Source organism: Nipponia nippon, unplaced genomic scaffold (genome assembly GCF_047370975.1).
Source record: "Nipponia nippon isolate SJK-2023a ecotype South Korea unplaced genomic scaffold, ASM4737097v1 scaffold_3, whole genome shotgun sequence".
In the NCBI taxonomy this organism is placed as follows: domain Eukaryota; kingdom Metazoa; phylum Chordata; class Aves; order Pelecaniformes; family Threskiornithidae; genus Nipponia; species Nipponia nippon.
In genome coordinates, this window is record NW_028262347.1 from 24,517,011 (window position 1) to 24,529,836 (window position 12,826).

Here is a 12,826-nt window from a genome sequence, read left to right on the forward strand (position 1 = left end):
CGGGCCTGCACCGACACGGCCGCGGGTGGGCCTCGCCCCGCCACCGCGGGGTACAGGGCCAGGCCGGCGGGCCCCGGCCGAGGGGACACCTTGTTTACCCCGACTTTCCCTCTGCCGCCGCCGTCCCCTCCGCCAGCGTTGCCCGCGCTGCCCGCTCCCGCCTCCCTCCGCCCCCTGCCCGCGCAGCCGGTGAGGGCAGCACCCTCCGCACGGCGCATGCTCGCACCGCCCTCTGCCGGGAGGGGGGGGGGGGGGCAGCCAGAGCCGCCGCTGCGCATGCGCCGCCCGCCCGGGCATGCTCGGTGGGCGGCAGGCGGGCGGTGCGGGCGGAAGTGGGGCTGGCGGCTGCCGCGGTGGGGGCTCGGCGCCCCGCGCTGGGAGACAGGTACCGGCCGGCCTGCGGGCCGCCCTCCCCACCCCGACCCCGGCCCCGGCCCCGGCCCCGGCCCCGGCCCCGGCCCCGGCCCCGGCCCCGGCCGTGCCGTGCCGCTGCTGTGCAGGAGCCAGGCGTGGCGGGGTGCTCTGTCCCCTCCGGAGGGCTGAGGGGAGCGGGCGGGCGCCTCCGCTGTGGACCAGGGGTCTCTCATAGCCCGGAGACGCCGCCGCCTCGACGTGGCCTCTGGGCCGGCGGGAGAGAGCCCGTGCCGTTGCCTTGTGCCGCCCTGGCGCTTTGCTTTCCACTCTTGAGACCTACAGTTGCCTTGCACCATCCTTCCCCCCACGAGCTACCCTGCACACGGGCAACTGAGTCCCCGCTTTGACTTTGTGCTTTACGGATTAGAAGTTCTTTTCTGTTCTGTTCTCTCTTCGTAGGCACTGAGTGTACTGAAAAAAGTTTTTGTTAATACACCTATGCTAACACATCTAAGCTCTTGGTTTTAAAGGTCTCAGCTTCTTGCAATTACTGAATTGACTCTCTGAAGCGATTACAGTTCATATCGTGAAAGGATCTGCTTTACAGCCCTGTCTTGCTGAGGTCTGTTTGGTTTGCAGTGGGTGGCTGCTTTCTAGAGCTGAAATATTGTTGAGATAAATGGCAGTGTAAGAATCCATTTTCTGCAGGTAACATTTTATTATGGTCTCTTTTGCATAACATCAGATTAGTAAATTTTAATATGAAATTAATAAAGGAGATTTTGGTTTGGATTGGGTTTTTTTGGGGGGAGGAGGGGGAAATTCTAGTTGTATTCTAGTGAAAGTAAGTACCAGCTGTGTTACTAAGAGTAAGAATAGCCTAGGATTTACTTCCAGAAGATAAGTGCTTGAAGATCTGCAGCAACAGCAAGCTGAAGGCTTGCAGCTAAGGGAACAAGATGTGTCACACTACTGACTTGGTTTCTCCTTCTGTTTTAGTTAGTTGATGTGGTGTTTTCACCTGAGAATTCTCAAGAAAAATCACAAGTTACAAGATGAGACTATTACAAAAATACTAGACTACAGACTTTGTTCTTCATGAATGGTCCTCTTGATTTCATTAAGACTGCTGTATGAGAGAAGTTTTCTCTTATGACTGATTGTAGGTTGAGTTTATGGTAGTTCCTGTAGCCTGCTTTGTTCAATGGTGTAAATGTTCATTTTTATGAGAAAATTTTGCATAAACTATGTAAAACGTGTACGTCTGTGTCTACATATGTGTGCACATTTAAAGTGAGGCATTACCTATTTCATAATTGTTTTAACTTTTGCACAATTAGCCCAAATATTGCACTAGTATTTGTGTTTACAGGGGCTTCAGATATCTACCATTTTGACTGAACACATCAATAAGATGTTGATGCTCTTGGCTATTCCTTCATTCTTCATGAAACTTTGAATCATAGAGTCATAGAATGCTTTGGGTTGGAGGGGACCTTAAAGATCATTTGGTTCCAACCCCCCTGCCTTGGGCAGAGACACCTTCCACTAGACCAGGTTGCTCGGGTTCCCTCAGGACAATCATCTCCCTGATTTGGAGAATGAGTTTACGTGTCTCTGCAGGTAGCATCTGCTTTGACAGATAAGGAATCTCCTCATGCCGCTGATTGCTACAGCTTCCTTTTCCCAAAATGACGTTAATCCCCATTATGTCATTTTCGGGTATCGCTGAATTATTTCTTGGTTGTAGAGAAGGGAGTAATCTTTCCAATTTACCTCTCACTTCTTGTGTTTTGTTTGCTTTTCTGCTCCAAAGCTAATCTCTCATTAGTTGAAGAAAAGTTGTGTTCTAAAGGAGGCTACAGAAGAATAGGCCATTTGTTGTAGTGAGAGCTAGGATCAGGACCCAGTAGTGTGTATGTTTGGCTTGAGCAAAGGCTCTAATATTGGGTGGATCTGAGTAATCCAGGCAAAGAGGTGTTAATTACTTGCTATCCTGTGCACTGAATCGATGTACTATGATGATAAACCATAACAGAATATGCTTATTTTTCAGTCTTGTTTTTTTCAGGATTAAGGACTTGCAGTTTTCACAGTGGAGTTCTATTGTCTATAATATTTCATTTATATTTTGAATTCTTGGCAGTATGAACTAAAAGTGGTAAAGCTTGTCTTGCATTTTATAAATAATTTAGGGTGCTATTAGGGGCTCAGTTTGATCGTTTATTTTTCCTTCTTTTAAATATGTCTTGATGAATTTTTACTGAAGGAAATAGCAGAATTATAATGTTTTAGAGAACTAGATGTTGAAGACAAGTATGATGGACTTATTCATCAAATAAAGACAATGGGAAAAAGTCTTGCTTTGTGATCTCTTTGTCCTCTTCCAGAAAATGCTTGTTTCTCTTGATCTGGAAGGAAAAAAACAAGACATTAACTCTGACTGTCAATACCCTGTTTTCCTTATATTACTTGTTCCTTTCATGTCCTCAGATATGAGTTCTATGGGACATCATTCCATTACTAGTGAAACGAGTTTTCTTCTGATTTGTTATGATTTGTGAAAGTTCAGTTGATCTTCACTGCATCCTAGAGATTCTCCTTGCTCAAAAGAATTCAGGAACTTGGATATTCAGAATGTACATGGAGTGATTCCTGTTTCTAACAGGAGGTCGACTTGATCTGTCTGTCATGGCTAGTAAGATGTTTTCCACTGCTAAGAATGTTCCCTGGAGCTTTAGACTATTATAAAGCATGTTGGTACCTTTAGTTTAACATTGACAATGTATAAGAACATTTTTGTATACTGAGCTTGCTACCTACAGCTTTTTGTACTGAAACCTTTTAGAAACTTTGTACGGCTTTACTGTGTTAATTGCCATACAAAATTTGGCTATTTCATGTTGCTTAGAGAAGCACGGAGGAAGGGGAGAAATGATGATGAATTATCTTGATGATAAGAACAACTTTGCCTTTCCTATGTGGCTTATTTTTCTTTTGTTCCTGTCTTTCAGTCATGTTGCGCTGGTGTTCATGTCAACAGTTCTGTATTGTTTGTGGCTGTGTGGTGTTAACTTCACTTGCAACTGCAGCTTGTGTTTTCTTAATGATTTTCAGTGTGCACTGAAGGGTGATATAACTAATCTGAGAGTTTAAATTCTGGTGTTTTTCCAAACATAATTTAAGATTTATTTTTTTTTTAATTATAATGAAAGTTTTAAAAAGCCTAGAGAAAAAAGATGTAAGGCTTTCACAAAAAGACTTAAATCGTCATGTTCTTCCTACCACCCTATTTTGCAGTGCAAAGCTCAAAAATTAGTCTTTAAACCTCTTGTAGAGCCACTGTCTGATTCTGTAATGGGTGTATACTTTGTCTTAAACACTGAACTTACCAGGCTCTCAGAGCTTGTATCTGGCATGTGCTGCACCTAAAATGAAATGCTAATTATTTTGTTTTCTGTGTGAACTGATGAAAAGACTGTGTGAGCCTGAAAGCTTTTCTTGTTTCTTGTGCATGCACCATAGACCGTACCTAGCTGCCTGATTCAGGTCTGTGGATGTTTAAACTCTCAAGCTGCAAATGAGAAGGATGAGGTAAAGTCCTTCAGATATATTATAGGTATTCTTCTCTTGCTTCTGGACCTAGAGATAGAGGCATTCTGTGACTGCAGTATTTTGATGGAATAATGTCCTCATTCCAGAAGAAAAAAAAGTCTAAAATGACTGCTTATTTCTCTTGAAGGTTAGCCCTTGCTCAAAGCCATTTCTACTGGGCAATTGTTTTCTGGTGTACTGTGGTTTAAGATGGCTTTTATGCTTTTGAAATATGTATTAATATTCTGTAGGCAATTAAGACAGAACTAGTGGGTTGTAGTAGGTTGTTCCACTCTCAGAAATTTAAGGTCTAGAAAATCAAGGATAGGGCAGAGCAGCACATAAAAGTTCAGCCCATAGCCATCCTTGGTGCTTAAGCAAATGATATACATCACTCTCTCTTCCAGGGTCTTACTTGTGGGTTCTCATACAGTATACATCCTTTCATACAATTCTTTGCTTGTTAAAATTATTAAGCTTTTTGGTAGCTTTCTCTCCATATTTTTGTCACTTCCAGCTACTGGAAGGCAAAAGGTGTTTGTAGTTCACTGCCTTCTTCCTTCTACTCTGTGTGTGTGTGTGTGTGTGTGTGTGTGTGTGTGTGTTGTGCATCCATCCTGTTCCAGGAGTGTCCCATGATGCTGTCTACCTTTCTTGCAGCCCCCCCTTTTTTTTTTTAACCAACCATCCTTATGAATAGCTCTGTTTATGCCACTTACAGACTTCTTGAGCAGCAGACTCAAGTTGGAATGATTCTTGTTAATGTTATGAAGTCAGCCTTTTGAGAACAACGAAGATACTTGACAGACTTATTTTCACTTAGTTGCTCTTCAGGAGAGCTGTGAACACCAAGGACAGCACTAAAGATATCTTCATGTAGATTTGGGAAGCCAGTGCTGTATCAGTTTGGTTTTGAAAATTTACTTTTATAGCTCTTAGAGCTGGATACTCATGTCTTTGTTTTTTAATTGCAGAGAACAAGAATCTGTGAGCTTCAGTGGTTAGCAGTTACAATACATGACCTTAGTTTTGTACGTGCAGAAGTTTAAGATCTAAAAAAAAAAAAAAAGTGTTTTCTACTTGATGTTATTTACATAAATGTCCTAGATTGCAGTAAGTAAATAATATGGGCAGGTCCCACTACATCAGCCTACATATGGCTCCTTTTTAGAAATTTTCCTTTGTAACCTTGAAGGCACAAGTGGAATATTTGTCCCATTGAAATAAATGGCAAAGGCTCTTTTTAAATGAAAGCAAGGGAGCTGCAGAAGTTGAGGTTAGTTACTAGAGAGAGAGGAGTTTTTAAACCTCAGTTCCTTTCTTTGTTTTCTTTTAACAATGATGTTTGAATTGTAACAAAATGCATCTTGCTGTTAGACATCTTTGTGGGGAAAAAAACCCAGAAAAGTCTATTTAATTACTCAAGTACCGTAACAGAGAGACATATAAAAAAAAAAAGTGTTAATCCATTATGTTGTACATCTCCCTAGCTCATTATAGTGTTGCTGGATGAAGATAATATTGCTGATTAACTTTGAAGTTGGCTGTTTCTAGGTGTTTCTAGGCTGTTTCAGCTTCTCAGCCTGCTAGATTATAGTGTGAAGTAGATACTTTGAACTGAAAAGCTTTTTAAGACTTCTAGTTGCTCTTTTCACTAGAAGCTTGAAATCCTAGTAAGCTAATGATAATGCTATCCTGGTTCATGTTTGAAAGCATGCAGATAAAGGCATCATTTTTAGCATCAGTGAGTGATATTTTACAGAAATTCTAACTCCTAATATGTCACTAGTTAAAGCAGTTAACAGAGATGGAACAGCATCTGCATCTCTGCACCAGGCTTTTGCCTCTCCTTCAGCGCGAGCAGAAATAGAAACCTGTCTGGTGTTGTACCTCCCAGTTCTGTGCTGTGCTGGGTTGACCTTGGCTGGCTCCCAGGTGCCCACCAAGCCACTCTATCACTTCCCCTCCTCAACAGGACAGGGGGAGAAAATACAACAAAAAGCTCATGGATCGAGATTACTCACCAGTTACCATCACGGGCAAAAGAGACTCGAACTTGGGGAAATTAATTTAATTTGTTGCTGATCAAATCAGAGTAGGATAATGAGAAATAAAAACAAACCTAAAACCCCCTTCCCCCTACCCCTCCCATCTTCCTGGGCTTAGCTTCACTCCCAGCTTCTCTACCTTCTCCCCCTGCGCAGTGCAGGGGCACGGGGAATGGAGGTTGTTGTCAGTTCATCACACGTTGTCTCTGCCGATCCTTCCTCCTCATGCTCTTTCCCTGCTCCTATGTGGGGTCCCACCCACGAGAGAGTCTTTCACAAACTTCTCTGACGTGTGTTCTTCCCACGGGCTGCAGTTCTTCATGAACTGCTCCAGAGTGGAAGTCACTGTATCCTATTGGATGCATTTTAGAGATATATACTGGGTCTGTCTGGGATGGAGTTAACTGTCTTCATAGCAGCATGCATGGTGCTTTGTTTTGGATTTGTGACTAAACCAGTGTTGATAACACACCAGTACTTCAGCTGTGGCTGAACAGTGCTTGTGCAGGCCTGAGGCTTTCTGTCTTTCTCCATCTGCTTCCCCTAATGAGTAGGCTGAGGTTGGACAAGAAGTTTGGAGGCAACACAGCTGGGACAGCTGACATGAATTGGCCAGAAGGACATTCCATACAATATAGAGTCATGCTGAACAACAAAACCTAGGTCTTGCAAGGGAGCTGTTGGACAGAGACCTTCAGGGCACTGGTCTGCTTGTGGGAGGTGGCGAGTGATTGCCTTTGCATCACTTGTTTTGTGTTTTCTGGGGATACTATTTTTCCCCTCCTCTTTACTTACTAAACTGTCTTTATCTTGACCCATGAATTTTTTTGCTTTTACTGTTCCTATTGAATCCCCTGTCCTGCTGTGGAGAGATGAGTGAGTGGCTCTGTGGGTGCCTATGGGCTGGCCAGGGTCAACCAACAACAACAGCACAGACAGTCAGAAGGTAGAACTCTTGTCCAATGCTTCCTACAGCTCACCGGTGAGGTTACGGCAGGACTGAAAAACGTGTCATGCATGTTGAGACTTCACCCTTGATTAATGTGTTGTGGGCCATGTTGTGTCTCCGTCCCCGTCCCTGTCCCGCCCCCCCCCCCCCCCAAAAAAAAAAAAAGCACCAGCATTGAAACCAAAATTGGTCAACACCATTACTGGTGAGTTTTGTGGATGATATTATGTCTTTCTAGCTCCTTGGCCATCAGATGTTATGAAGGAGAAGGCTATTGAGATTCCAGTTAGAGATTTGTGAAAGAATTTAGTATCTACTGTTTCATATCAAGTAACTGACATTTGGTAATACTTCAGTATTGCCCCAGTAGAAGATGAGATTTTGTTTCTTTTTATGATGTGTTGAAGCTCCCTGCCCTGCTGTCCATTCCAGGTAGTTGTTGATTTTGCTTGTGTCTTCTGGGTTCCTTTCAGAAGAGTTAAATTCTCTATGAGGCAAAAGACTCTCAAAAGCTTAAGTAATTAGGCTTAAATTTGTCGGTTGTTCGTTTGAGGTGTAAGCTCACGTGTTTGCAAATGGGACAGGTTAACATTGTACACAGATAATTACTGAGGTGAAGGTTGGTAATTTGTAACTGTAGCTCATTCTTGTCCAATTACCTGTCCCTATATAAATTCTTTCTGCACCTATCCCAGGTAATAAACTTTTTGAGTTGTCTCTTCTTAGTAGTCAAGCTCTTAAATTTATTCATCCGTATTTGGTAAGCTATGTCTGTTGCTCAAAATCTATGGCATTTTGAGTAATGGTGCCTCCTGGAGCCTCTGTGTCTTCTGAATGTTGTAAGACCTCCTTATTTCATGCACACTGGGGAGGAAGTTACAGAGAAACAAGTTGCTTGTTGACTTATGTTGTAAAGTCAGGGAATATATATTGTAAGCAGGGAAGATGCATGGCAGTGTGGCCTTGTTATTCTCCTGCTCCTGAGCCTCGGGAGTTCTTGGGGCTGCTTAGTATTTTGGAGTAGATGAGGACTGGTTTTCAAAGTCTATGCTACAATTTAAAATAAGACCCTCAAGTCAGGCACTAATGTTTTTCCTATTTGAGATATGATATTTATCAGACTTGCTAGAATGTATTTTGCTTTTAAATGCATACCTTATAGCCTAGATACAATAGCTTAAGAAACCAGAGGTTCTTTTGCTATTACTGCTTTTTAACTCTTAAAAGTTAGGGGGAAAAAAAGCTGATGTTGCTAGTGAAAGGTTAACTAGTCTTGATGTCACCAAGAATTTATTTCATTGACTTTAGCACAGTGAGAACAAACGATAGACAACATGGTCATACGTTTCTTACCTCTTTTCCAGTGCATTCAGTATTTAGTATTTGTAGATGCCCATCTTATTTTTTTTTTATTACTTTTTCTTTACTTGGTACATCAATCAATTTTTTTTAATCTGTACATAAGCATTTTTTGTTCATTGTAAGTTAAAATGACAGGTATTTTACTTTGATGCAGTCAAATTGTCTTCTAGGGAAACAGCTGAATATAGAGACTATTTATCCATGACCTATGCTGGGGAAAGAGTCATTCAAAGTCTCTGCTTCATTTTTGATGTGCATTTCTGTACATAAAATAGTCACGTTGTTTACATTACCCTTTGCATTCATATATAACTAATACTTTGTTGCCATTTGCAGTGTTTTGGAATGTTTGCAAAATAAAGTCATTTGGATGGCTGTCTGTTGCCAAGGAAATGTTAGTTTCTCTCTTCCTGCTGTTGATGGTGCTAAAAGACGAGGCCAATCCCTTTGAAGATTTTTAGTCTTATGTAATTAAACTTTCTTATTATGAAATAGATAAATACTCCCCTTCTGAGTAAATTGCAACTTCTAGTAACTCTTCATTTGAACAAGATGAGTAGCTTCAGGAGTCTGTTTATCATGTTTGTTTAGGTAAAGCAGCTATGCCTGTTCAATTGCTGAAGATCATTAAAGGAAAATCTGAGACTCCGCTACCAAGCCATTTGCAGAAGGAGGATTTGAAACACTTGCAAGAAGGCTTTGATCATACCAACAAATACTTTCAGGTAACTTACTAATAAAAGAATTTTGGCTTACTTTGAAATAGCTCCTGGCATGTTTATAAGAGACCTTCATATTCCAGCTCAGTTGGTGACTTGCTGCAGCTTTGTGTCTGTGTGCATCTTTAAGCAACGCAAAATTATGACCCTATTGAACTTTGTTGCGTGTTGCTACTAACTTCATTGATTCACAGGTCTGTCCCTTCCTCTTACATTGTCAGACTTAAATTTTATAAGAGGTTTTCTTAGTTTCTAAACTTTGGACCCATTTAAAAACACATTAATATGCAGAAGGCTGTGCTGAAAATGGAGGGATTGGGCGAGGTTAAGTGGTATTTTGTTTTAAAAAACATAGTAATAAGCACCACCATCCTGTTGAAGATCAGATTTCAGAGTAATGACTTCTAAAGCAGTTTTCCTTTCTTGTATGAAGCGATGCAATATCCAGTTTTATGAAAAGAGGACTCTGTAGCAACTACCGGCATCAAGATACAATTAGGTTTTTTTATCATTACCAAGTGTGCATTTATATTTTATGGTAGTTCCAAATATATTTCAGATTGGAAATACAATCCTAGTGTACTAGTGAAATGCAGATTATTTTTTTTTCATCCCTAAAACAAGTATACTCTGTAAAATGCAGTGTCAATTTTGAGGGTTTTCTTTTTTAACCTGTTTGACTTTTTTTGTTAATGGTTCTGAAAATCCTTTTAATCATCCCTGACGCTAAAGTGGCAGGAAACATCATCCCAGGCTTGCCTTCAGTCTCTCACAAAAAAAAAAAAAAAAAAAAAGAGAGAGAGAAAAAGAGCAAGTTAATTCTGTAGAAAACCTTAGGTGGCTTGAATCCTTAAAAAATGGCACAAATATTTGAACAAATATGAGCTGAACTGGCCTAATGATTTTCTGTATCCGAAAAGCATTTTTTCTTTCCCAGCTTAAGTGCTTATCTGACCCTGTGATTGAGTCCATTCATGAGAAATAAACTGGCAGAAGACTATACATATTGATGGAAAGAGGGTAGTTTTCTGCTGCTCTCACTCTCTGGACTGGTTCATTATGGTGTCAAAGAGATGCCAGGAGTAGTGCAATTAGGTAAAGCAAAGGAGCAAAACTGCCCTTTTTGGAAGCAGGCAGCAGTCAAGTGTGATAGGAGGTGATTTGATTGAGAATGATCTAGCCTCCCTTAGGTCTTGTAAAGGAACAAATGGAAACATCAATAACCAATGCTGCTAGTAAACAGGGTTTTTATTCTTCAGGGTGTAGTTTTCTGTCCCCATTCACCTGCAGGGCATATAGGTTTTCCTGCTTTTAAAAGCTATGTCTGCAAGCACCTCTGACATGGAAGAACAGGGATTCTTCTTCACAAAGGAAATGTTGAAGCAGACAAAAATGGATTCTAAATTAGAAAATGTCTTTGCCAAAATAAACGTTTCCATTAGGGAAGCAGAACAATTATTACCAGACTGTGATTTAAAGCATACATGCAGCTGATTGCTGAAAGAGAAAGCGTATAGAATCTCTTTCTCAGACTTCTGCCTTATGTTAAGAGAACTTCATGCTGCTGCCGACATGGATTAGTAGGTGACTAAAACAGCTTGGCATAAAAACAGTGCAACTGGAGAGCTGATAAAGCTGGTGCTAATGCAGCATTAAATATGTAGGAAAATCCAGTTCTGCAGGCTGAGCTTGAAGCGAACCTTGGAATGCACGGATGTTAGGTTATCTTAGCAGTGGCACAGCACACTGTCACTCTAGACCTGCCAAAATAGGGATCAGGACCTGTTTTGAGGATGGAGGAAGGGGAAAGGAGGATTTTTATGACGTGTGTTCTGGGAAAAAGTAACAAAAAACATCCAGGATGCTTCTGTCTGGCTTGTGTACCTCAGTCCTTTCATTCTTCTGAAGCTTTTTTGCTTTCTGGCATCCTTTTGAACAATACAAATTTTAATTTACATTTGTGGGAGCACAGCACAAGCAATGTCTGTAAATACTCAGTCATGATGTCCATTAACTGAACCTGATGCCTTCTGCTGTTAATTCATCATCCTCTGGATTTTGCTGTGGCAAAGTTGAACCAAACCTGAACATCAGCTGCCAAATCAGCTCTTGGACCAGAGTGAGGAACGAGGCTGTGGCAAGGAAGGAGACAGATTCACCAGAGGAATTGCACATAGTCATTTTGAGAGTGAGTCTAGTGGTATATGGACAGGGGAGAGTTTTGGGAAAAGTTTGTCTGTGGGTTCAATAAGCAGTGCAGGATTTGTGGGGGAAGAGTGAATTTGAGCAGGTTTTGCTAAGGCAGTTTTTTTTTGAAGTTTGGAGCCCAAGAATTTCAGGCATGTTGAGAAAGCAGTGGGTAGTATTTCTGCTGAGGAAGAGAACTAGAGTGTAGTTTTTGTGGTACAAAGGAAAGAGGTGGAGCCAGACCATTATAGAGAAGAATGTGGTCCCAGAATTTGAAAACTCATTGGAAGATACCGAATGTAAAAGGAAAAATAAAAAGTAAAAATGGTCAGAAAGCAGTCTCTATCTCATCAATGTATTCTGCTTTTAAATAGCATGCTTGTGCGGATTGAAATTTCTTTAGTAAGAAAAAAATATATATGTAAATACAGAGTGTTCCTGAGGTGACTTTGTTTCATTGCAAAGACTTTATTACAAGAAAAATTCTGTAGTATTTTATTTACTTGTGAGTACAGTTCAAGACAAACAATCTCAGCAAGAGCAATTATATATAATACTTGAAACTTTAAACAAAGTTGTAATTTTGAAAACAAGCAGCAAACCTTTCTGTAAATATTCATGGACAAATCTCAGAACATTATTTTGCAGATGCTGATTGTTAAAATAAGTATTTAATACTTAAGTCTCCTTACAAAACTCATTAGTCTTTCCTGTGAAAAGTAGGAACTTGCCTGTTAAAAACATATGGTCACAGATTTTTGACCTCCGTTTTGGTCTTAAATGAAGCATTATGACTGTCTCGAAAGCAATAAAGCAATATGGTACGTGTTAAATCTAATTCAATATGGCTATTTTTTAGTGTAATAAAATTAAAATATACTTTGGGTTGGAAAAGGATGATTTGTGGAGTCTTAGTATTTCTTTGTAAAACAGATACTAAAATAAATTGTTGAATTTGATTTGGATTCCTCCTCAGTTAACACGTGGGACTAATTTTATGCTGAAAAACCTCTACAGTAACAATTCACTGCTGTGTATTTTAGCCTAATTTGGTTTAAGAATTGTTTACTAACATTTAAGTCAAGCTTCCTATTCAATATGTGTACTGTAAAATTATTATGATTTACCTATCCTCTTAATGTTGCTTTTGTGCATTTATAGACAGATTGATCCTGCTGTCTCCTTACATTTATTTCCTATGCTGTTTCTGTAGTTCTCTTAAACACTTTCTAGAGTCTTTTTTCAAATTTTTGTATTTTTCTTTATTGAACCAAATTCTGTATTTTTATCCTTCAGAAGGATACAGTGCTTTACCTGCCATACTGTGGAAGAATACATTTGACTGGCATTTTTCTACTGTTGAAGGAGAACCTTTTCTCATGAGATATCATCTTTCTAACAAAACACATTTGTTCCAAAGAGATGTTAACATTACTGAAGTTGCTGGTCTGTGATTTTTGCTTCATTGTAACTTCAACTTCATTATAAAGAGAGTATTTTTACATAATTAATAGAACCTTTGCATCTTTTAGAGCATTTGTATTATTGACAAATTAATAGGTCACTACAGTTTCAAAACTTCGTAATACTGTTCTCCCAGCTGTACATTTTTT

General features: G+C 40.3%; 1 protein-coding gene across 9 annotated transcripts in view; it reads left to right on the forward strand.

The window, feature by feature from the left end:
* Positions 1-271: 271 nt before the first annotated feature.
* POT1 (protection of telomeres 1) overlaps positions 272-12,826 on the forward strand; it is an 81,129-nt gene continuing 68,574 nt past the window's right edge. For 5 of the 9 annotated variants that reach the window (XM_087766806.1, XM_087766807.1, XM_087766811.1 and 2 more), the window contains exons 1-2: positions 272-385; positions 8,899-9,032. In XM_087766806.1, the coding sequence (XP_087622932.1) occupies positions 277-385; positions 8,899-9,032 (243 nt within the window). In that variant the 5' untranslated portion in view covers positions 272-276. Of the gene's footprint in view, positions 386-557; positions 1,063-8,682; positions 8,775-8,898; positions 9,033-12,826 lie in introns of those variants that run through there. The other 4 variants (XM_087766813.1, XM_087766814.1, XM_087766810.1 and 1 more) reach the window with 3 other exon arrangements.